Source organism: Saccoglossus kowalevskii, chromosome 21, assembly GCF_978046115.1.
Source record: "Saccoglossus kowalevskii chromosome 21, keSacKowa6.1, whole genome shotgun sequence".
Lineage (NCBI taxonomy): Eukaryota > Metazoa > Hemichordata > Enteropneusta > Harrimaniidae > Saccoglossus > Saccoglossus kowalevskii.
This window is the reverse complement of record NC_140661.1, coordinates 19,665,727-19,690,512: the sequence shown is the minus strand read 5'-3', so window position 1 is coordinate 19,690,512 and position 24,786 is coordinate 19,665,727. Positions and strand designations below refer to the sequence as shown.

Genomic DNA, 24,786 nt, shown 5'->3' with positions numbered 1-24,786 from the left:
GTCACTGTGAACCTTGAAAGCACATACAAAACTAGACTACACATTTTCTTATGCTCCATCCCAGGATAGTTTGCAGACACACATATTTCAATTTTGTGGATATTTCTCAAAACCTTGAATGAAACAAGAAAATCATATATTTTAACTTTCATTATTTATTATTTTATTTTCCTGCCAAAATGTTGGGGGAACATTAAATAAATTTCATATTTTTTTATGATTTCTTTGCCAATTTTCGACCAATTGGACATAATTTCCCATTTCCTACAGATCTTGATCAAAACGAAGGAAAAAATATTTTGTGAGACATATTTTGACTTGGGTGCTTAAAACATGCCCAGTAAATGCGCTGAAAAACAACAATATATGTCCATGTCAGCTATTTGATCAATGTAAATATGTACTGTAAAATACTTTATTTTCGCTGGAATTAATTTTCGCTGAAAAGACTTTTTGGGTGTTGTGTGTGAAATTTTTTTTCACTGATTTTTCACAAGTTTAATGTAAAATATAGAAAAAAAGGTAATTCACTGGATTTTATTTTCACTGAACCATTCCTTCAGTGAAAATAATTTTGAAGGGAAAATAAAGTGTTCTACAGTATCTGGAAAAAACACTGCAGTTTGGATGTAAATATATTGAGTAGTAGACAATGTGGACCTTTGAGCTGACCATGGAAATACTGCTAAAACATGATACATTTCATGAAATAGTTAAGAATCCTCACTCTTATTCATAACTACTTTTTTTCATAAACTTCATACTTGAACTGAATTCCTTTCTCTTCTTGGATTTCGCTTGGTACATCCGGGTCACTGTGAAAACATAGTGGTGCAGAAAAAATGCAACTGCATTATAATTAGAATTATATTATAGCATTGTCAATACCAGCGAATTTTATGACATCATTGCCCTAGATTATTCACGATAAGGTATTGCATTATTGAGCATCAATATGAGTTTAGAAAACAAATAAAGAGACTGGCATTTAATAATAAAGGAAGTTATGGGGTGAAAACGATTAAAATCAAAACTGAAAATGAATAACTCTGTTATATATGAAAAATAATTATTTGTTCTTAGTTTACATGAAAAATGTCATTCTCGCCATAACGACAAACACAAATCGTTGCAAATCCCAACTTTGCGAGAAACACTCATTACTGACGTCCAACGCATAAATAAACGTAGCTCACCAAAGGCAAATACGATGGCTCGTTTTATCGATGTCGACGAATCCCAGTTATATGTGCTCGAAAATGCAAGAAATGAAAAAAATACTTCACAGCGGACTAAATGTTTTTTTCCTAGAATGGCTTGAATTCAAGGGGCATGCGCCACCAATTTTGAAGACCTTCCTGTCGTTGAGCTCGTCGACTTGCTGCGGGAATTTTACGCTTCAGCTCGCAAGCAAGATGGGGTGCAAGCTGTCTGGTTTACGAGCTTCAATCCATCGACACATCACTGGTCACCCCGATCATCGCAACGTTAACATCATATAGGATAGGGAGTTCTAAGTTTGTCTATTTTTTGTATACATGTTATTTTGAAATGATTGCTGCACATTGATGATTGCTGTGTTGTGCTTGTGTGTGTGAAATTGTTGCTTATTACAAGGCCCATATAATGTAGAGGCGATTCTGTTGAATGTTTTCAGTCATTTCTTCCAAATTATCAACACACTTTGCACTCCATAATGTGCTTTTGTCGTGCAAAGTGTGTATTCATTCATTATGAGCCATCGGGGAGTACATTATTGTTTAATTATAACTACCATAATAATTTTGATAATAATAACTATTCAACAAATTGAACACACAATTGTTTTCAGATTCAGATGATCAAGATTTGTAAGCAATGCAAAGTTATGTGTATTTGGTCCAAAAATAACAAAGAAAGTATAAAAAAAATGCATGAAAATGTAGCTAAAAATTGTGGCGGGAAAAATTCTGTTCTGTACAGCTATTTGTCACAATGATTCTATACTCAAGTTGTCTTGAATACTTCAGTCGGGCATGCGCATTCGCATTTTTCTGAGTTGGAAACCCCAAGTAATGTACCTCTGTTACTAGTAACTGACATAATCTGCATTAAAAACCAAACATACTAGATAATAATCGCTGTCAAATGGAAAAATAAAATGATGTTCTATGCAAAGTGTTGTTTTCGAAAAAAATTTGTTACAAATTTGTTCAACTGCTCAATGTCCATTCAAACATATTTTTTAACAAAAAATACTTGTTCTAAATAGAGAATTGAAGATATTGACGCAAAATAAACAAATCTGACAGAGGTCCAGCCAAGTTACCTACATAACCAAGTATCAAAACAATTGAGCTAGTAGTTTTCAAGAAGTAGTCGAAAATGCAATTGTTGACAGACGATAAACGAATGGACAATCACCAATATGAAAAGCTCCACCCACTACAATGACTGTGGAACTAAAAAGCAGAGCAATTAATTCAAAGGTAATTTAGCTTTTTTTAACATTCTCATAACCACTAGTTAAAATAAAAATTGGCAAATTTTGTTTACCAAATGATGGGAAAATTTATAAAGTTTGTTATATGAAATGCACATATATATGGAATGTTTTTACAGTTACAGCTGTTGTTGAATATTCTTTTCAAGAACTATACATGTATTCATACTTTGTTAAGTAATCAAATATTTTAATGTAAACAAGAGGGTTGGGCAATGACTACTGTAAAAACATTTATTTTCACTATTTTAATGTTTTGAGCATATTCACTGTTTTTTAATTTCATGAATTTGTCAAGAAAACAATGAGTTTTATTTTTATTTTACATATTCACACAGATTTAATTTAGCGGATTTTAGCTATCAGCAAAAATAATCGAAATAAAACCCAGTGAATAATTAATGCATTTACAGTACATTTTTCTCACATTATAATGGCTGGATTTTTTTAAAATTCAAAAATACAGAAAATGTTTTAAATAATTTCATTATTTCAAATCATTTAAAAATTAATAATTTAAATTAAAATATCTATTTTAAATGGCAGTCAAGTGAGGATCCCTCATGAATCCTCAGCTTTGGCTGTTACTGTATGGCCCAACAATAAACCTATCCATCAAGTTTATTTATAGCCATATTGTGAATATTTGCTATAATCCAGCTATCAAATCTGAAGTGATGGCCAACATGAAAGTATATCGTTTTATATGGGCTGATTTATCAGTGGAAAAGTATAATATTGACCAATTATTAAACAAATTAAGTTAATTAATACTGTAGAATACTTTATTTTTGCTTGGAATTTATTTTCGCTGGAGGGATGATTGCGTGAAAATAAAATCTAGCGAATATACTTTTTTTTTCTATATTTCACATTAAACTCATCAAAAATCAGTGAAAATAAATTCCATACAAAACGCCCAAAAAGCCTTTTCAGCGAAAATTAATTCCAGTGAAAATAAAGTATTCCACAGTATGCATTTAACCTAATATAAATCCAGTCTTCATACTGTCAAACAGCATCTATAAACAATGCACACATAGTTTCATAATACGTACATGTACATTGAATGTAACTGACACACTTACCTGACAAGATTGAATAAATTTGTGTCAAATTCTGGGAAGAATGTATCGCAGTCAAAGTCGGCCATTACCCTAGTGAGGTAAATACGATAACATGCCGCTGATTCCAGAGATTCCTACAAGATGAAAACAGAAACAATTTGTGTTTAATTGAACAAGGATAATATACAAAATACTGTAAAATTGCAGCTGGAATTAATTTTTACTGAAAGATATTTTGTCTGCTTTGTATGTATGCATTTTGACTGATTTTTGATGACTTGAATGTAAAACATGGAAAAAAAGATATTCTCGGTGAATTCATTCCTTCAGCAAAAAAAGTGAAAATACAATAGTTCATAGCATTGTAACTAGGCATATAGTGTGTGGAACACTGCATAGATTCTAGACTACATAATGAGATATTACTAGCATTGTAGCTAGGCATTTGTAGAGTGGTGGTACAGTGAGTGGAACACTGCATAGATTCTAGACTACATAATGAGATATTACTAGCATTGTAACTAGGCATTTGTAGAGTGGTGTACAGTGAGTGGAACACTGCATAGATTCTAGACTACATAGTGAGATATTACTAGCATTGTAGCTAGGCATTTGTAGAGTGGGGTACAGTGAGTGGAACACTGCATAGATTCTAGACTACATAATAAGATATTACTAGCATTGTAGCTAGGCATTTGTAGAGTGGTGTACAGTGAGTGGAACACTGCATAGATTCTAGACTACATAATGAGATATTACTAGCATTGTAGCTAGGCATTTGTAGAGTGGTGTATAGTGAGTGGAACACTGCATAGATTCTAGACTACATAATGAGATATTACTAGCATTGTAGCTAGGCATTTGTAGAGTGGTGTATAGTGAGTGGAACACTGCAAAGATTCTAGGCTATATAATGAGATATTACTAGCATTGTAGCTAGGCATTTGTAGAGTGGTGTATAGTGAGTGGAACACTGCATAGATTCTAGACTACATAGTGAGATATTACTAGCATTGTAGCTAGGCATTTGTAGAGTGGTGTATAGTAAGTGGAACACTGCATAGATTCTAGACTACATAGTGAGATATTACTAGCATTGTAGCTAGGCATTTGTAGAGTGGTGTATAGTGAGTGGAACACTGCATAGATTCTAGACTACATAATGAGATATTACTAGCATTGTAGCTAGGCATTTGTAGAGTGGTGTATAGTGAGTGGAACACTGCATAGATTCTAGACTACATAATGAGATATTACTAGCATTGTAGCTAGGCATTTGTAGAGTGGTGTATAGTGAGTGGAACACTGCATAGATTCTCGACTACATAATGAGACATTACTAGCATTGGAGCTAGGCATTTGTAGAGTGGTGTATAGTGAGTGGAACACTGCATAGATTCTAGACTACATAATGAGATATTACTAGCATTGTAGCTAGGCATTTGTAGAGTGGTGTATAGTGAGTGGAACACTGCATAGATTCCAGACTACATAATGAGATATTACTAGCATTGTAGCTAGGCATTTGTAGAGTGGTGAATAGTGAGTGGAACACTGCATAGATTCTAGGCTACATAATGAGATATTACTAGCATTGGAGCTAGGCATTTGTAGAGTGGTGTATAGTGAGTAGAACACTGCATAGATTCTAGACTACATAATGAGATATTACTAGCATTGTAGCTAGGCATTTGTAGAGTGGTGTATAGTGAGTGGAACACTGCAAAGATTCTAGGCTATATAATGAGATATTACTAGCATTGTAGCTAGGCATTTGTAGAGTGGCGTATAGTGAGTGAAACACAGCATATACATTGTACTATAGGCTTATGCTGATTAAGCCCTTCAGTGAGAAAACAACAAATTAAAACATTAAATAATGTTACATTGTACCATCAAAGTTCACTGACCTTATAAACACTACTTCCACCAATAATGTAGACCTTGTCAATTTTATCTACTAGAGGGGGTTCTGACAATTGCTTGATTGCATCATCCAGTGATTCTGACAACATATCGGCTCCTGATGGACATTCTCTGCAAAATAAAATAAATTGATTAAAAACAGAGATAATATGTTCAAATCTTCATGCATAGTACATGACACCACTCCATGGGCTCATCTGTGACGCCTTCAATTAAATAATGTTGTAATTTCACAACTTTAACAAAATGATTTTACTCATTTTCATGTGTTTTATATAATTTTTTGTTAATTTTGGACCAAATGGGCATAATTTAACATTTATTACATTTGGTGTGTTTATTTTGTGAAAACTGACAAAATTGGACTTTCGTGTTTGGAAGGTCAAAATAATAAATCTTTCGCAGAATTAGAGAGAGAGTTTTCTTCGTAGCGAGACTCATTTTGTTCATTTTTTTTTCTGAGAAAACTCATCTCACTGCCCCTCAGAGCACCATTGGTGCAATGTAGTGAACGCCGTGATTATATTGTTGATGCGTATTTGAAAATTCTATAGGTCTATGCACAGCTAATGAAGCATAATTCTAGCACAGGTTGACAAGATAATATGCAGGTAAAAAAACAACTAAGATGCTTACTTCAAGTTTTTGCTTAAAATTACGTTATATCTGCCAGCTAATGGTCGGTACTTTTCCGGTATTGAGAACCAAGTCTTCCGGCCCATAACAACAGCATTTTGTTTTCCAAGTTCCTTAGTTTCCAATGTCACTGTGGTGAAAAAACTCATTTCTTTACTGAAATAAAAACAAACTAGTACTGTAAAATACTTTATTTTAGCTGGAATTAATTAATTTTCACTGGGTCTTTTGTGTGGAATATAGTTTCACTGATTTTTGAATCAGTTGAATGTGAAATATAGGAAAAAAGGTATATTCACTGGATTTTATTTTCACTGAATTATTCCTTCAGCCAAAATAGTGAAAATTAATTCCAAGCGAAAATAAAGTATTTTACAGTACGTGGCAAAATTTCACCTTTTTACTGTATTATTACTGTGATGATTTTGAATCCAGTCAACATAAAACATGTAATGAACAGTTCAGTCTGATCATATGATTATTGAACTCCTAAACTGGTAATCAGTTAACTTTGCCTTTTCATAAAATTTTCCACAATTTTTAAAGTTAGTATCATTGCCATCAATGATTAGGGTACAAGTACGTTTAGACCTGATTGTTTTTGTTCAAATTTCTCTTAATTTCGCCCTAGAACTTGAACACTTGTCTGTAGAGTTCTGAAACTTGTCAAGTACATTAGGGACTATGTGAACTGGTGCACCCAATTTTGATTGTTTGAAAGGTTCAAGGCAGCCATTTTTTATTAAAGTTACGCAGGAAGTGGCAATATTAAACCCCTTTTGAAGGCCTAGGAATTCTGAATTTTTTGTAGTAGCAGTATTGATAAATGGGCTACCTATTTTTTGAATAAAAAAGTGCTCACATGACTTTTTTTGCAAATTTTTTATCCCGAAAAATAGCTAAAAACCTTTTAAAAATCTTCTTCCTAACCACTGAACACATTGATCTGTAATTGATTTATTAGCATCTATATATGCTTATTAGAGAACGAGAAACTCATTGTGATTGGTCTTGTGGTTTGTCTGTTATCTGTGATTTCTTCTAAACAGGAAGTAATTTTTTTTACTAATGCCTCATATATCCGACTATTTTAAAATTTGCCATGTTGCATCTCTATACGAAACTTTTCTAGACAGTAAACAAATAGTTTGAATCAGTCACATGATTTTGCTGTTATCTTGGATTTTCGACTGTCCTGCACAAACACCATAAATAATATTCGAGTTCAAGAAGTCTGGAATGCCTACCCCATTATAGTTCTTTAGTGAAATTTCTCTTTTATAGCGGAACAGACGCACACCTATTGCCTATCGACCTTGGTTTCATCACAGTTGTTTTTTAACCACAACATTTGCAAATTTTACATATCTATTCATTTTTCACACCCCCAAAAATTGTGCTGCCGGCTGTTGCTATAAACAAACAATACTGTGATCATAAGACTTAAAAAAATAGATTACACAAAATAATTATTTTCATAAATAATTAACTTTTTAAAAGACAGAAACGTGAGTACCAGTGATAAAGTAAATTATACCCTATATCCACTATGAACATTATCAACCAAATAAATCACTTTTGTAGATCGGTAATGACACAAGTCATGAACATTCATAAATCGTTGATTACAAATATGTCATCCTATGTTTCAGTTAGATGCAAGAATATATTTTCTTAGCCAATTAAAATTGAAATAGAAAACTGGTTTGAAGGAGTTTGACTGACAGACAAATCTATTTTTACATCCATGCATTAATTAAATAACATAAAACCCAGTACTCAATAGATAAACTAATTTTATTTCACTTTTACAAAGAATCTATTAATCTTCATTTTATTCAGTATTATTGTGAAGTGACACTATTAAAATAGCATGGGGAAAAGGGTTCCTTTTGCTCCCCTTACCCTAACTAACCCTAGCCCTACTTCCCAGCACTCCCCAATTTAATTGTACCGGTATATTTCCCTTCTAAGGACACCTTTAGTTATCTGGAGGGGGCATTTACAATTGAATTAGAGGTGGGGTGCAAAAGGAACTCTTTCCTAGCGGGAATCTATAAAACATGAACCCGAAAAATATCAACAAATTGTATTTTGTAGTTTTAAAATACAGTAATCTAAGAGCAATGCGAACAGAGGCATTTACTGACCTACATGTATGTAAAGGAATTTGTTGAAGAAAAATTATTGTGAAACAGATTGTTATTATATACTTGACAAATATAATATACAATATTTTTCACAATAATTTTTCAGTCCTTGCATGGATTGATTCCAAAAATCGATATTTATTCCATGAATAATATATCCGATTAAAATATGAATAACAAAATGTTTCTGTTTTAAATATTTGTGTCTTTAAATTTATTATCTCTTAAAGATATGGAATCTTCATGTGCTATAAAGATAGGGGTTAACACAGATTGTGATAGATGGAAAGTAAACAGATAAGAGCTAGGTTATTATATTATTGTATTCAAAAAGGAACAGACTGAGACAAAAAAAAAACTAGTTTTGCATATCTATAAATTTGTCTTAGAATCTTGCAATTGATGCAACTTGAGATCCTCATTGGGAGAGAGTTCCTTAAGCTCCCCCCTCACCTCAAACCTGAACCCTAACCCCTAACACTCCAGCCTCCAGTGTAATTCAACATGCCCCTCCAAATAACCAAATAAGGGTATACACAATTAAAATGTGAGAGGGGCACTAGAAGAGCTGGGTTGGTATTAGAGTGATGAGGCTCAAAGAACTCATACCGTAAAAAACTATTTTCTTGGCCCTTAATTCAATATATATTTATAAATGGTTGATACGGCAAGATAATAAGTCAAGACTCCAGGGTCAAAGTTCAATCATATCACGGAAACATGGAAACAATCGGTGAATGATGGCGACTTTTTACAAACGCTCACTGAAACTTTAATTACTTTAGCATGCTCAAACTTCATTGTACTTTAATCTTAAATCCCCAAAAAGATATGATTTCAATAAAAGAGTTACAATATAATCGGGGAGATTAAATGTCAATAATTGTTCAATGACAATCAACTCACCGTAGTCGCCATGGAAGGTCCCCGTTCTTTCCGATCCCCATGTTGTTACATGCAGCGGCAACAAGACTAATTTTCTTCATCGTGAAATAGCGAGGTAGTAACCGAACAAGATAATTCCCCGATTCGACCGTAACACACCGGTCTTATTTTGTGTATCACTTGAATAAGGCGGTTAAATACTGCGCATGTCGGCGACCTTTGACCTGAACCTTTGACATGTAACAAAGTAAGATCGGGGACGGGCCAGTAGCAAAATCGTAAGGGCCGCTTCAGTTTTGTTTACTTTTAATCGTAAAATATATTCTATCCGTGATACTAATACCATTTTGAACTACTACTATTTTATCTATTAAAAGAATTTTGTCTTATATTTCGAGTACAAACTATTGACATCATAAACTTTTGAGAAGCAGTTGAAAAAAAAACGGTTGAAAATTTCGCTAGATTATTGACTTTGTGAGAGTCAAACGCTAACTATATTTTTATTTATTTGTGTAAATATGTCACTAATATGCTTCTGTATGCTATTTATAAGTCAACGATAGATAGCGCAATCCTCCGTTGTGTGAAGTGTTGCCCTAACTCTCAAAACTCAAGACGCCGTTCCTAGAAGTTGCGCCCTCTAGTGACAAAACTCTTCGTCGACATCGTTTTGATTTGTGGCCGTTCAATAATCCAGTTTTTAGAGATTTTCGATATTCTTAATGACGGACAATTTCACAACCAAGCGCATACAGAGTAATTTGAACGCACTCTCGCATGTTTTTTGTCGCTAGATCACAGGGAGCCCAGGAACTATGATCAACTGTACGCACTCCCTATGAGCGCGGGGGGGGGGGATATCGGCTGGTATCTAGTGTAAGAAATAGACAAGGGATGAAGGCTCCAGCCAGCTCACATTTTTTAAACTCAAAAAAAACAGACGAAAAAAATAAAAAATAAAATCTAAAAAAAATACCAGGTTGAAGAATATTAGTTGCTCCTTCGAATTTCGCCAAAGCCGTACCTATATTTTACCGATATCTGCAGAATAAATCAAGAAAACTACACAAATTGACTCCATTTAGGAATTCCTAACGGTTAGTCCGAACGCACGACACAGTTGGAGGCGTGGCCTGTTCAGCATTTGTTAACAACCAATCACAATACTGGTTACGAACCAGTTGAGCAAGGCTAACCGAGTCGTGACCTCGATGTGGTTCGTAACCAGTCTTGTGATTGGTTGTTGACAAATGATGAACAGGCCACGCCTCCAACTGTGCCGTGCGTTCGGGCAAACCGTTAGGAATTCCTAAATGGAGTAAATTTGTGTAGTTTTCTTGATTTATTCTGCAGATATGGGTAAAATGTAGGTAAGGCTTTGGCGAAATTTGAAGGAGCAGCTATTAAATATTCTTCAACCTGATATTTTTTTTAGATTTTATTTTTCATTCTTTTTGTCTGTTTTATCGAGTTTAAAAAATGTTAGCTGGCTGGAGCCTTCATCCCTTGTCTATTTCTTACACTAGATACCAGCCGATACCCCCCCCCCCGCTCATAGGGAGTGCGTACAGTTGATCATAGTTCCTGGGCTCCCTGTGGCTAGATGGCGCTAATTATTTGAATGGAGCATTTGTCATAAGAATTTTTAGTTGTTTTACGTTGTTTTTCTCCTTCCCAGAGTTCCTTGCGTCTAGAACATCAAAAGTATCTCTGCCACCACACACCCAATCAAGGACAGAAGGCAACAACTATTGAGTCAGAGATTTTAATTCAATATATCATTCAGAGAACAAAGATGGCTACTTTGACTGTTGCGCAGATCAACGAGTACGAACTGAGACGTTTCCGCTTTACGTATGCAATTTTCATGTGATTGGAAAGTATCGAAAGAGTCACCGTCGGTAATCAGTGCAAGTCGCGCCCAGGTCAAACCTCATACTTGTAATTTCCATTTGAAGAACGCATTGGATTGTGGGAAAATCAATGTTTATCAACACAAATGTCGCACATGCGCAGCGCGACGACTAAGTTCAAGTTTCGTAACTCGAATTTTCGTTATCCGTTAACCGAACTTCGAATAACAAGAAATATACAACGTTAAACGAAACAAAAAATATATGTAAGGTGTACGGTAACAATACGCTAATGATTTATCATCATATATTCGTATTGCAATAAAGTCAGAATGAATAGATGACATTGTAAATCAAAAAGTGAACACGTTTGTATCTTACGCGAAAACAGTGTTTTACACGTAGTATACGTCCACGCGGCGTACGTAAAGAACGTATTTAAAAGTAATGACATCAGCGTATATTTAAGTGACGTTACATGTTCAAGTTCGCGTGAAACGACTACAAATGCTTCAATCTCCCACCAAAACATTGACATGCAGGTGTTCGATTTTCAAACCCTGTGAAAGCGTACGCATTGTTTAAAGATTCTAGCTGTTTTCAAACTGAAAAGGTAATTTTTTACTTTCCGTAGCACAAACTGAATGGCAGTAGGACGAGTTAGCTATCAATACTATCGTTTGTTTATATTTCTTCGTCTGGCAATCGACAGGAAATTATTTTTTGTAAATTAAAACGATTTTGCCCTTTTTTGCGTTTATCAGTCGAATTAGTGCGCCATTTCACTACAATAACATTACTTTACACAACGTAGTCCGCGATAAAAATTTTCGTTTACATTTTTTACAGAAGTCAGACAATTAATGAAATAGTTCAGTTGTAATATATATTTTTCCCACTTTTCTTTGCTCGGTTTTAGGTGGAATAACTGCGGGAAAATGACCGTGCGTAGTGAGGTGATTGGCCAAAAAATTTAAGCGCAAAGATTTTCACAAGCGCACGCCTAATTTCCTCATTTGGAAGTGTTTCACTTCCGGGTCAATATAAATAAAGACGCATCAGAATGGACCAGTCGTGGTGATTTCGCGTCTGACCACGATTTAAGAAAAATAGATATAAAATTGCCATGGCCTGGCCAGTCTAGGCTGCCTATGTCAGAGGTGCTATTGCGTAAAGCGCAAAAACATATGGTTTAGTATGACAAAAGACATTACAGTACAGGACCGTTTGTTTTCTCCCATGACACACAATATATGTTTGCTTTTGAAGCAATGCATCTTCATTTCGTGTATCCAGATGTTATATCCAGTCAACGGGCATTGAGATTTCCTCCCCAAAGTCCACTCTGGTGTCACAGGCGAAGGGGAAAACCAAATCTTGTGTGCTGGTGGGCATGGCGACTTTGACATTGCCCCATTTTCTGGTAGCAATCAATTCTTCGTCCTTATGCCCATGACCACTTTCAAGTTGAGCAGACCATTTCAAAATATGGAAATTATAATTATGTTAGAACTTCTCTGTTTGACAGCAGATACTAATCAAAACACTAATTACAGTAAAATATTGAGTGTGCACCTGAACCACTTATGTGGTATGAAACATACATGGACTACAATTTGCGATAGGTGACATTTAATAATTAGCAGACAATTTTAAAATATGGAAATCATAATTCTGGTAGAATTGCCCTATTTGCTAGCAGACACTAATTAAGTCACTAGTTACAGTAAAATATTGAGTGTGCACGTTAACCATTTATGTGGTATGAAACATACATGACATAGTTTCAACCACACGGCCATGTTGCATGCCCCTTGCGCGACCCCACCAACTATATGATCGTTCTGTTCATATACTAGGATTTACTACCCCTATTATCATTATATTGTCACGTGATTTTTCCACCTTATTGGTAATGCCTTGAGTATATCTATTGAAATATGTTTATACCAATTCGCATATATCCAAACGACCACAATTGAAAGTAATATGTATGTAGGCACGTATTAACGAGTTTAGCACAATAATTTGTACTATAATCTGTGCTATATAATATACAATATCATTAAAATTATAGTATTTCAAATTATTTAGATCGACATATTCCAAGTAGTGTGTTTTTGCTGTGTGTCACCATTATCTTCGTGTTGACATATAGGCAGATTAATATGAACCGACAGCATCAAGTAGCTATTTTTATTTCTACCGGTATGTGTTCGGATTTACGACTCTGGCCATACGCTTCGCCATACACGTGTGCAAGCGAACCGTGTGCCGTTAGAATTCGTCTTCCCACTGTCACCGAGAGACTTGTCACCATACAGACACTAGCCATGAAGACAATCATTCCAATTGCTGCTGTCTGTAACGACATGGGAATTGGAGTAAACGGAATGTTGCCATGGGATCTACCGTAAGTAAGCACAGTATAATTATAATATTCATAAGCCTTCTTTTTCAGTATATTCTAGCCGCATATATTCGATGCTAACTTGTATCGGGTGGGTTTAGATTCTATCCCCCCCGGAAAGAACTCTTGAACAACTCACTGTGAGTTATTTTCAAACGGAGACTTTCTCCAGCATGGCTGTGCCCATATCGAGGAAAGGTTCAGGGTTAGACTTGCTATTACTCGAATAATAAACAACGTTGCTGCTATTATGCCACGTGTCAAGGTTAGTCTATGTTCTGTTCGGAAAACGATTTATTTCCCTGAACTGCGCTCGGAATCAAGTAGTCATCGTAAGTCGACACATTTTAGCTTCAACACGACTTAACACATGTAGCAGGGATCAGAACCGTAACGACGCCAAGCACATATATGTAATGGAAGTATATTTGATTGAAGGAGAATGTTTCGAAAAAAATATATTGTTCTAATTCACTGAAGCCATGTGTATATAATTACTGTAAAACATGTTGAAAAAGCGACATGCAATTTTAGCGAATTGTGGTAAAATGACGTAATAGCGAAATGTTGATTTAGCGAATCTCCCAGTTTTCATTGTTGATTTTCTGTTTTCACAATACTAGTCTGTCGCGTGCCAAAACTAATGCGAAGTTATCACCTCCATAAAAACAAAGAAAAACTGTCAAGTGTAATTAGGAAGCGCCTCAGATTTTTATGTTCCGGATTACTGTATACAAATTACCGAGCCTTGGCCATTTTGAATTTATAATATAGTCATTAGCGACATCTTGAATTAGCGAATCAGTTCTCTCGCTAAATTCGCTAAAAAGACATGCTTAGTTATCGCCAAAAATGTACTCGCTGTCCAGATCAACTCTTTAAAAATGTTGGAAACAAGCTACACTTTCCACCTTCAAATTTGTCAGAAAAAAAACAAAAAAAACGTCAGCAGTGTCGACAGTTGGCCAGTTTCACAGGTCACGTGTACTTGACAGTATTACATACTGATGTTGACTTCATTTCAATCCACCTACAGGAAAGAAAGTGACTATTATAATAGAATCACATCTGACACAAAGAAAGGCGGGAAACAGAATGCAGTTGTCATGGGAAGAAAAACGTGGAATTCTCTTCCAGGCAGATTAGATGGCAGATACAATGTAGTATTGAGCAGACATTTGAAGTGAGTGACGAGAATACAAGAATGACGTCATAGCACTGAACTAGTTATTCCTTGTTCTGTAATAATGGTTACTTTAATAATTTACACGTGTTTCGTAGAACCGACAAACCTTGTTTTGTTTTGTTTTCCTCGTAGAGAACGTCCGACTGGAGTAGATTTGGTGGCAACATCTCTCGTATATGCCGTCAAGCAATTGTCAGATCCCCCTCTAGCGGACAAAGTTGACAAAGTCTTCATTCTCGGAGGCAGTGGTATTTATAAGGTAAGGTTTTAAAGCGAGGGTGTCGTCACCTGCGCATGCGTCAAGTGGACATAGCGTGTCATTGTTTACAAACAAGCGTCTACCCATGAGCCTTTGCGTTATTAGCGTGTGTTGTTATCGTCGCTTGGGACTCAATTCCCGCGCGTGCGCAGGTGACGACCCTCCCTCTTTAAACATATGATCAAGTGTTTCTACCAAGGTTTACTACAGCAGAAGTCAGGTGACATATACAGTAATTTACGGGGCCATCCATATAGTTTCAGGATCGCGTTAATTTGTCTAAGAACATTCCTACTTCCTAAACAATTATTCGTACTTATTTGTATTATTTGTACGTACCAGTTATTCATACTATGCTGATAATAATATAGAGGGCGTAACAACATACACTATCAAACAATCTACTAAAACTACTCATTATTATATTTGACCTTTTTAGGAATCTGTGGAATCCCCGCTCTGTTTTCGTATTTATCTTACAAGAATTATGGCGGATTATGAGTGTGATACGTTTTTTCCAGAATTTAACACAAATGTATTCCACCTTGTCAGGTAAAGTGCGTAATTGTTGTCTGTAGGTTTCACGCATGCGTACAGTAAAGCTTAGAAACCAGATGTTGACATTTAAAGCGGCAGGACAGTCACCTGCGCACGCGCGGGAATTGAGTCTCAAGCAACGATAACAACACAAGCTAAAACGCAAAGGCTCATGGATAAACGCTTGCTTGTAAACAAGGATAGGCTATGGCCATCTGACGCATGCGCAGGTGACGACACCCCGCTTTAAATTAGTACGTGAATTGTTTACTTGATCAAGACTCGACGACGAGGATGGATAATTATATTTAGCTAAAGCATAATACAGGGAGTAGACGATTGGCAGGTTTCAGTGTCATGTGAGTGTACCCTTAGAAATGTACCGTAAAATCATCGTGTGATCGCAATGCATGAGGGAACGTTCTAGTTATAATCACAGTAGTCCTGATACCAAACCACTGTTCAATCAGGTACTCACTTTCCATTACCGCCTGGAGTAGCTGTAACAACTATCAGTCGACATGGCACGTGGGAAACACGTGTAACTGCCATCACTTAGCATATTCAGATTAGCAGTGTGCTATATTTATCAACCAATCAACATCACGGTCATCAAGTAACGGCCAGGGCAAAATATTAGTAACCAGACGTTGGTAGAGTGTGAGTAAATATTTGAACGACTGAGTCGGATACCTACGCTTCCCTTTACCAGAGATGCCATATAATTCTGAAAAACCCCAGAAATTATACACGAAGATGCATGAACATAAACATCACAACTTTGTTTTCCGAGACGTTTATTGAATACTAGTAGCTTCTTAGTAAAACATTTTGTTCACAAATTTTACAGTGACCCGGATGTACCGTGCGAAATCCAAGAAGAGAAAGGAATTCAATATAAGTTCGAAGTTTATGAAAAAAAGGTGTGAACATATTGCCGCAGACCGTGCACCGATGAATCAACCCAGTACTATGTTGGTGGAATATAAAACAATATTAAAAAGGCTTTCCACGCTTTTGGGCGGGAAAGTCATTTGTTATTGTATTGATTTTTCATTTGCTTCGTCCGTTTTTTCCACTGTCTTTTTTCGTGAAGTGGTAGTTTTGTTCTAGTGCACACAACTGTTAGCTGTTAGTGAGTTGGTGCCGACCCACGATAACTCGTGCTTACCAAAATGTTAGCATGTCACAGAACTATAATTAATTAATGATACATGACAAAAACCCTTAAAAACCCTCTTTTTATAAAACCAAATTGATTTGAAATTTCATGTTAAGGATCTGCGCTTGCTGATATATTAAAATGAGTGCAAGCGCTGGTGCTAACCATAAAACTAAAGGACTTCCGTTTGCGCCATCTTGCCATAAAAACGCCCGCATGAGGTATAAACAGGAAAGGCAACAAAGCATGATGACGAAATAGTATCTGATTATATATAAACAACTTAGAGAGCCATAGTTGGCTGGATTGAGTTTCGACTTTTACGTTAATGTTATTTACAAGCGTATCAACATGCAAACATTATGGATGTGCGATTGATCGAGACAGGCATATTGTTTCTTTCATTTCTTTTTCTGCCCAACTGTCTAATAAATGCTGTTTTCACTACTGTTCCATGCGTGCAAATTATTTCAAAGTCTGGATGCTGAGTATGTAATCTTGAGTTCGTAGGGTGGTGGTGGAAAACTATGTGCCCATATATTCACGAGGCTGCACTGACAGAAACACCAAGCAGATTGTTCACAGACTTTCGCGTAATTTGAAATAACATCGTCCGAACAAGGGGCATCGTCGACGTCAAATAGACTCTCGTCACTCACACTGGACTGATCTGAATCTTCGCTAAGTTCACAGTCTACCGTACTTCCCTGATGAACATGAACACGAAAAATCGGGAAAAGTAAGATATGGGCTTATACTCGAGGACAACCTCAGAAAAGATGATTTTGTTTGGGGTTAAACATTGCAACCATCTTGTCAACAACGAAAAAATATCCAAATTACATCTTTCGCTCACCACGCCAGGCTCGGAAAAATAATACTTCTTTTTGAAGAAAAAATGCGTCATTGATTTCCACGACACGTTTACAATAAAGAAACAAACATATTCACAAAAACACACACATTTTATTACAATACGATTTACATACCCTCTGAATTTACGGTGTAATAATAGGTAGCGTCTGTGGGGAAACAGTCGAAGGCAAGATCTTTATCATTATCTTCAAGTTCGTTTTGGTATGTTTCGATCGTAGGCCATGCAGTTTTTCAGCACGATTTGACTTGAAACAACTTCCTTTGTCTTTCATTAACCAATCAAAATGCTGTGTCGTATCTGGCATATTTATTCTAAGTATCAAATAATTACACAATCAAACAGACTTATGAGGCATTGCATACACCCGTACACATCATTTGACGTCCCAGAACAAATTACAGAAAATTGTACAGTGTAGTAAACATTTTCATTATGATACGTGTCACTGTCAGTTCAGTATGACCAAATGACCCCCCTAGTTTCATGATTATTGGCAATAAACGGTCAAAGCGTTGACTGGATTTAGCACAAATGACAACTCATCAATAAACCTTTGTTATATAAGTCGCGCCCTCAAGCGGTGAAATACATTTGTTACGTCAAAATGACATTGATGCTGATAGCAATGTCGTTCAAAGTTACAACTATGTTTTTTTGTGGTCGTCTGTTGTTTAGATTACAGTAAATATAAACAATTGAAGCTCAACAAAAATATTGATGGTGTGAACAATTATTTCACCTATTTACATTACAGAAACATTGTGACATGTATTACAGGTGTATATCAGACATACGCGTAATATTCAAATATTTTATGTCCACAAACATTGTTCCTCCGAATGACACGTGTACTACAAGAAAACTTTCAAACAATGGTTATGAGTGTCAGCTACAACCAGTTTAGGAGTGTCCTCATTCGTTAGGGCTATACTGTGAGGATAGCTCAGTCCATCCACATCGCAGTCAACACGACAGAGAAACTGCCCACTGTAAGTGTAGCTGAGAATCCTGTGTTTCTCATCAGATATGTAAACCAGTGTGTTATTGCACACTGCAATGCCCAGAGGATAACATAGTCGACCTTCATTGTGATCTTCACAGCCAATGATTCGGACGACCTGGTGATTCGAATTGAAGACCTGAACACGGTGGTTGCAGTAATCAGAAACAAATATGACTCCTTGAGCATCGATATCGATATCGTTTGGCCCCATGAATTGTCCATCGCCACTCCCACTTCCACCAAAACTGTCAACGTGTTCACCATCTTGTGTGTAGATTTCCACAGTATTGGAGCTGAAATTAGCTACATGAACAGCGCCATCTATGGGACTGATGGCAAGACCTCGTGGACTTTTCAGTTCTTTATGACCAAAGCATCGAAGCAAGTCGCCACTGCTTTCCGCCACAACGATTTGGTTGTTACCAGCATCAGTCATGAAATACTCGTTTCCACGTGATATCGCTATGTCGAATGGCCGGAAGTTTTGCTTAAATTCTGTGAACGTTATACTTTTACAGGACCTGCCATCTTCAGTAACAATATGTACTCTGCTGTTGCTATTGTCAGCAGTGACGTAACGTCCATCTTTATCAATGGTTATACCATGAGGAAAATTGAACTCGCCTTCCCCACTACCATCTCTGCCATGTGTTTTTATCAGTCCGGTGACTACAATCTCAACTGGTGATCCTGGCATGTCTTGACCATTTATCGTCATGTACACTTCATGGTTCCCAGCAGTTTCACCTCGAATGGAGAGTTTGTGGGCGCCATCACTGCCACTTACAACCTCAAGTTCCGCCCATGATCCATCTGGTTTCAATAGCTTAGCTTCCACTTCTTCTTGTGGAACGACCTGAGTCCCTTCCTTGTCCCTGGTTGTGATGACTAGGTCTATAAACTCCCCTTTGAGTAGCTGTCTGGGAACATTCTCAATTGTGCACTGTGAAATGCAAACGTCTCTCTTAGTTGCCAAGAATCCGAGAATTCCCTGCGCTTTGAATTCCGGAAGAGGTTGAAATGTAACCACTTCATCACTGAAATTGGGTTCTATATCCATGGCAACAACCTCGTCGATGCGAGTCATCACATCCGTTTTTGAAGACATTAGCTGTGCAGCATTGCCATGATGTATCAGTGTGTTCAGGTAGCTTTTTAAACTCGCCAGTCTCCCGTGATGCATTTCGATTTCATCCAGTTCATTCTGTACTGATTGTTCTTTTTCTTTATATTGTGTTTTCAACTGAGCAATCACGTGATCATGTTCCGCATCTACCTTGGCTTTTACTTCGTTCGCTTTTTCTTTCACCTTCTCTTTTTCTTTCTGACACAGTTTTCTCAATGCACTAATTTTGTTTTTCGCTGCAGAGCTGCTTGCTTCCAAAATTTTGAATTTCTGATTCAGGGTCTCAATGTCTATTTTTAACAGTTCTTTCTGTTGCCTGGCAACGTCGCGTATGTCTCGTTGTACGTGCTCGGGAAACCGATGGTTCACAACAGTGCAGTCCATACATACTGGAACCTTACAAGTGTCGCAATAAAACTTGAGTTTGCTCTCACGGTGAACTTCACAAAAATCTGCTGTCATCAAACTCGGTGAGTCTGTTGGTTTGGATTGGTTGTGGGCTTCTATTGTTATAACCTTGTGTGAACGCAGTGCCTTGAATCGAGTGTGGGTTTCTGTGCACATTGGACACAAATATTGTGGACAGTCCACACAGATATGACTGGCAATATCGGCTTCACATACCTCGCATTCGCCTTCGTCTCGTGTCACCTTTCTTCTCTCGTTGAATATTTTCACGAGTGACATCATTAGTTCGTTTCCTCTCAAATCTCGCAGTTCACGAGTTGTCATTGTCGCGCCAGCCCCTTCTTTGCACGTCGGGCAACTCACCTGAGTACTATCTGTACTGTCTACCAGCGACAATAGGCAAGCCTCGCAGAATGTATGCAGACAAGGCAGTATCTTTGGATCTTTATATTGTTCAAAACAAATCGAACAACTAAAGTAATCTTCGTCAATTAAATCAAGAAATTTGTCTAACTCCTTTCCTGGTCCAGAGGCAGCCATGACTAAAAACGCGACGGGGATTATTTTGGAAAAGTGCGTACCTGGTTACCTGAATACTTCATAAAATCAGAGCCCCTTATGTTTCTGAGTGTATTTACAAACATGGGCACCGTTCGGGTTGGTATGTTATTATTCGAATCTCACAATAGCCTTCTTTGTATATAGCTAGGCGGTCTTTTCAATGGCTTTGGTCATATTGTGCATTGTATATCACCGCATTGTTATCTGGTTGTTGAACCAGTGCCAGCACACACCCCGTTCAAAAGACTGACCGTTTTAGTGAATAGCGGTTTGTACGCGGCTGAGTACAAAGGTCATGTTTTAAAGCAATTGCATAGTGACAACAACAACACAGTAGCCCGGGTCGCCTGTGTCAATAACGGGATATGTCCACCGTTTGTTTTCGCATATCTCTAGTTCCATAGAACGATGCTATAGAATAGCATGATTTAGCTACAATAAAGGGAAGTGTCATAGCACTCAAATTGGTGTAACAGCATGTTTTGAGTCTCTTGGCTTTATATGAGTATCATGATATCAACGATATGTCAGAGTGTGAGGATTGAAATGTTTTGTGCCGTGTAAAGTGCTATTTATTTATTTATTTATTTATTTTATTTATTTATTTATTTATTTATTTATTTATTTATTTATTTATTTATTTATTTATTTATTTATTTATTTATTTATTTATTTATTTATTTATTTATTTATTTATTTATTTATTTATTTATTTATTTATTTATTTATTTATTTATTTATTTATTTATTTATTTATTTATTTATTTATTTATTTATTTATTTATTTATTTATTTATTTATTTATTTATTTATTTATACACATCTTTATACACTTCTTTACCGTCCTCATTTATATATCGTTTCTTGCGTATTCCATAGTGATGCGTGTAATTTTCCTACCATTATTTATGTTAAACAATTATTGTTTACATGAACGCATTAAATAAATCTGGGGATAACAATATACATGGTGTATAGCAGCATGCCCGACATCGTTGCTATTATATTACCTGTTACGTTGCATGGAAACTAAACTACTCGTTATCGTAATGATATGTAGACTTCAATAACGATAACTGCATTTATCACTGGCTAATCACATGATGGAGTTTATCATTGGACTGACGAACTTTGAACCTCATTAGTTTTGCGGGAAAAGTGCTGTAGGTATACGGATAGAAATGTATGAATTGATGTTAACTTGTCGACTATCTAAGCGCATAGGCAATGCTAGTTACGTGTCGCGTCGCACTAAGCCGTATATATATCGGTCGTGAAAGGTAGGCCACCAATATCGAAATTTGAAGAGCTGCAGTCTTTGTACCCCCGTAGTCTTCGATATGCGTCCCGGTATAGGTTCATGCCAGGGGTTCATGTAAACAACGCTAGTTTTTTGTTCAAACGAGGTTAAACTGTGGCGTTGCGTGACAACTGAAGTGCTTTTTAATGCAGTTCTTTCAAGATGACGAAAACAACCCAATCATAGTTGTCAGCCGCGAACGCAGTGACATGGTGATTTTACTTCAGATCGCTTCTTTGCTATAGGGCGCCACCTACGACAATGGTTTATTCCTGGGCGTCCATTCTCTGCATATGCTTGTCGGCGTCACACTCGAACGTAAAATGTTATGCCAGGATCCACGCCTGTACATACACACTTATTATTATATACTAAATTACTCATATCTTGGTGTTTTTATGCATTTATGACATCACCACCTTTCAAGACACCCGGTTATATGTAAAAACTATTCAAAGAAGTGAATTATAAAGCGTTCTTCGAAAAAATGTTCTATAATATAGTTTCCGTTCCGCTGCTGTGTTGAACAACCTAGTTGGATATAGATCACGCGAGATTTCCCGTGACCCGCCATTTGGATATTGCGGATAGTTGTAACGAGCGACCATTCGTATAGTTAATTGTATTACTTTGAAATACTTTTTTGCTTGGAAATAATTTTCGCCATTTTCGCTGAAAGAATGATTCAGTGAAAATAAAATCCAGCGAATATATCTTTATTTTCTATGCTTTATATTCTACTTGTGAAAAATCGGTGAAAATAAATTTCATGCAATACACCCCAAAAGTATTTTCAGCGAATATTAAATCCAGCTGAAATAAAGATTTTTACAGTATGTTCAACGAATTCAGCGAGTGATTTTTAATGACGTCATGGTAAATATCATGTTAATCGAATATTGTTCATGTTCTTACATAAATAAATTGGTATTCATTACACTATCAAATACATTGGCGCTTACCAAAGTACTTGCATCACTATACTCGACACACATGACGTCATAGTAAATGTGCAAATGCATTTTGAAATAATAGAACTGTAAAACACTTTATTTTCACTTGCAACTAATTTTCGCTATTTTCGATGAAGAAATGATTCAGCTAAAATAAATCGAGCGAATATACCGTTTTCCTGTATTTTACATTCAACTCGTCAAAAATCAGTGAAAATAAATATTATACAAAACACTCAAAAAATCTTTTCAGCGGATATTAATCTCAGCTGACATAAAGTGTTTTTTACAGAATTCAGCGAGGGCTTTTAAATTGCACCCTCTTTGGTACAATGTACTTCAAACTCGGCCATTTTGTTTCATGTCCATTGTCATATTTTCAAGCACCTCGTTTTTCGACCATCCGTGTTCTTCCCGATTTTTGTTTTCTCACCTTTATGGCGCTTCAAATGAGAAATGAGATTTATGGAATACTTCCAATCCAAAACTACATCTAATTTAGCCTCAGATGGGGTTCCAACCCATGATCTTTGGTTTACGAGACCGACGCCTTACCACTTGGCCACTGAGGCTATGTAGCACGGAAAATAAATGACAGTGACGTCACTACAATTTAGGAAGGCCAAAAAAAATCGGCATCACTATACCCGCCACACATCACGTCATGGTAAATATCATGTTAATCAAATATTGTTCATGTTCTTACACAAATAAATTGGCATTCATTACACTATCAAATACATTTTGAAATAATAGAACTGTAAAATACTTTAGTTTCGCTTGCAACTAATTTTCGCGGTTTTCGGTGAAGAAATGATCAGTTAAAATAAAATCGAACAAATATACCGTTTTCAGCTGTATTTTACATTCAACTCGTCAAATATCAGTGAAAATAAATATTATACAAAATACCATAAACGTCTTTTCAGAGGATATTAATCCCAGCTGACATAAAGTTTTGTTTACAGTATGTTAAACGAATTCAGCGAGGGCTTTAAAATTGCATCCACTCTGGTACTTCAAAGTACGCCATTTTGTTTCATGTCCATTGTCATATTTTCAACCATCCATGTTCTTCCCGAATTTTGTTTTCTCACCTTTTTGGCGCTTTCAATGAGAAATGAGATTTGTGTAATACTTCCAATCCAAAACTAATTATAATTTAGCTTCAGATGGGGTTCGAGCTCGTGATCTTCGATTTACGAGACGGACGCCTAACCACTTGGCCACTGAGGCTATGTTGAACTGAAACTAAATGGCAGTGACGTCACTACAATTTAGGAAGGCCAATGATTTTTATTTTTTCACCGTTTTGGCGCTTCAAATGAGATTTGTTGAATACTTCCAATCCAAAACTACTTCTAATTTAGCCTCAGATGGAGTTCGAACCCATGATCTTCGGTTTACGAGACCGACGCCTTACCACTTTGCCACTGAGGCTATGTTGAATTAAAAATAAATGGCAGTGACGTCACTACAATTTAGGAAGGTCAATGACTTTTATTTTTTCACCGTTTTGGTGCTTCAAATAAGATTTGTGGAATACTTCCAATCCAAAACTACTTCTAATTTAGTCTCAGATGGGGTTCGAACCCATGATCTTCGGTTTACGAGACCGACGCCTTACCACTTTGCCACTGAGGCTATGTTGAATTAAAAATAAATGGCAGTGACGTCACTACAATTTAGGAAGGTCAATGACTTTTATTTTTTCACCGTTTTGGTGCTTCAAATAAGATTTGTGGAATACTTCCAATCCAAAACTACTTCTAATTTAGTCTCAGATGGGGTTCGAACCCATGATCTTCGGTTTACGAGACCGACGCCTTACCACTTGGCCACTGAGGCTATGTTGAACTAAAAATAAATGGCAGTGACGTCACTACAATTTAGTAAGGCCAATGACAAATCGGCATCACGACACCCGCCACACATTACGTCATGGTAAATATCATGTTAATCAAATATTGTTCATGTTCTTACATAAATAAATTGGCATTCA

At 36.3% G+C, this 24,786-nt stretch overlaps 3 protein-coding genes and 4 non-coding genes across 7 annotated transcripts; 1 reads left to right on the top strand and 6 right to left on the bottom strand.

The window, feature by feature from the left end:
- Positions 1-357: 357 nt before the first annotated feature.
- On the bottom strand, positions 358-9,337 carry LOC102803922 (dihydrofolate reductase-like). Its single transcript, XM_085495440.1, has 5 exons — positions 9,168-9,337; positions 6,112-6,267; positions 5,460-5,586; positions 3,571-3,683; positions 358-815 (listed from the first exon to the last, which is right to left on the bottom strand). The coding sequence occupies exons 1-5, from the start codon at positions 9,245-9,247 to the stop codon at positions 740-742; spliced, it is 552 nt and encodes a 183-aa protein (XP_085351566.1). The 5' UTR covers positions 9,248-9,337; the 3' UTR covers positions 358-739.
- A 3,833-nt stretch (positions 9,338-13,170) lies between these two features.
- LOC100374824 (dihydrofolate reductase-like) lies at positions 13,171-16,323 on the top strand. The gene is made up of 5 exons (XM_002734298.3): positions 13,171-13,415; positions 14,449-14,595; positions 14,731-14,857; positions 15,297-15,409; positions 16,245-16,323. The coding sequence occupies exons 1-5, from the start codon at positions 13,171-13,173 to the stop codon at positions 16,321-16,323; spliced, it is 711 nt and encodes a 236-aa protein (XP_002734344.3).
- A 1,961-nt stretch (positions 16,324-18,284) lies between these two features.
- LOC100374974 (E3 ubiquitin-protein ligase TRIM71-like) lies at positions 18,285-20,542 on the bottom strand. Its single transcript, XM_002734299.3, has one exon. It carries the CDS (start codon positions 20,508-20,510, stop codon positions 18,285-18,287), a length of 2,226 nt encoding a protein of 741 aa, XP_002734345.2. The 5' UTR covers positions 20,511-20,542.
- A 2,742-nt stretch (positions 20,543-23,284) lies between these two features.
- On the bottom strand, positions 23,285-23,356 carry TRNAT-CGU (transfer RNA threonine (anticodon CGU)). The gene has a single exon. It is a non-coding gene; the product is annotated as a tRNA-Thr (tRNA).
- A 796-nt stretch (positions 23,357-24,152) lies between these two features.
- On the bottom strand, positions 24,153-24,224 carry TRNAT-CGU (transfer RNA threonine (anticodon CGU)). Its single transcript has one exon. It is a non-coding gene; the product is annotated as a tRNA-Thr (tRNA).
- Positions 24,225-24,356: 132 nt separating this feature from the next.
- Positions 24,357-24,428, bottom strand: TRNAT-CGU (transfer RNA threonine (anticodon CGU)). Its single transcript has one exon. It is a non-coding gene; the product is annotated as a tRNA-Thr (tRNA).
- Positions 24,429-24,560: 132 nt separating this feature from the next.
- TRNAT-CGU (transfer RNA threonine (anticodon CGU)) lies at positions 24,561-24,632 on the bottom strand. Its single transcript has one exon. It is a non-coding gene; the product is annotated as a tRNA-Thr (tRNA).
- Between the last annotated feature and the right edge of the window lie 154 nt (positions 24,633-24,786).

Bases quoted from the DNA above. Each gene is read 5' to 3' on its own strand.
- LOC102803922 (XM_085495440.1), bottom strand. From the start codon at position 9,247: ATGAAGAAAATTAGTCTTGTTGCCGCTGCATGTAACAACATGGGGATC. The intron at 6,268-9,167 runs GTGAGTTGATTG...TTTTTATTTCAG, and splicing joins GACCTTCCATGGCGACTACG to TAAAGAAATGAGTTTTTTCA. The intron at 5,587-6,111 runs GTAAGCATCTTA...TTTATTTTGCAG, and splicing joins ATTTTAAGCAAAAACTTGAA to AGAATGTCCATCAGGAGCCG.
- LOC100374824 (XM_002734298.3), top strand. From the start codon at position 13,171: ATGAACCGACAGCATCAAGTAGCTATTTTTATTTCTACCGGTATGTGT. The intron at 13,416-14,448 runs GTAAGTAAGCAC...ATCCACCTACAG, and splicing joins ATGTTGCCATGGGATCTACC to GAAAGAAAGTGACTATTATA. The intron at 15,410-16,244 runs GTAAAGTGCGTA...CAAATTTTACAG, and splicing joins AATGTATTCCACCTTGTCAG to TGACCCGGATGTACCGTGCG.
- LOC100374974 (XM_002734299.3), bottom strand. From the start codon at position 20,510: ATGGCTGCCTCTGGACCAGGAAAGGAGTTAGACAAATTTCTTGATTTA.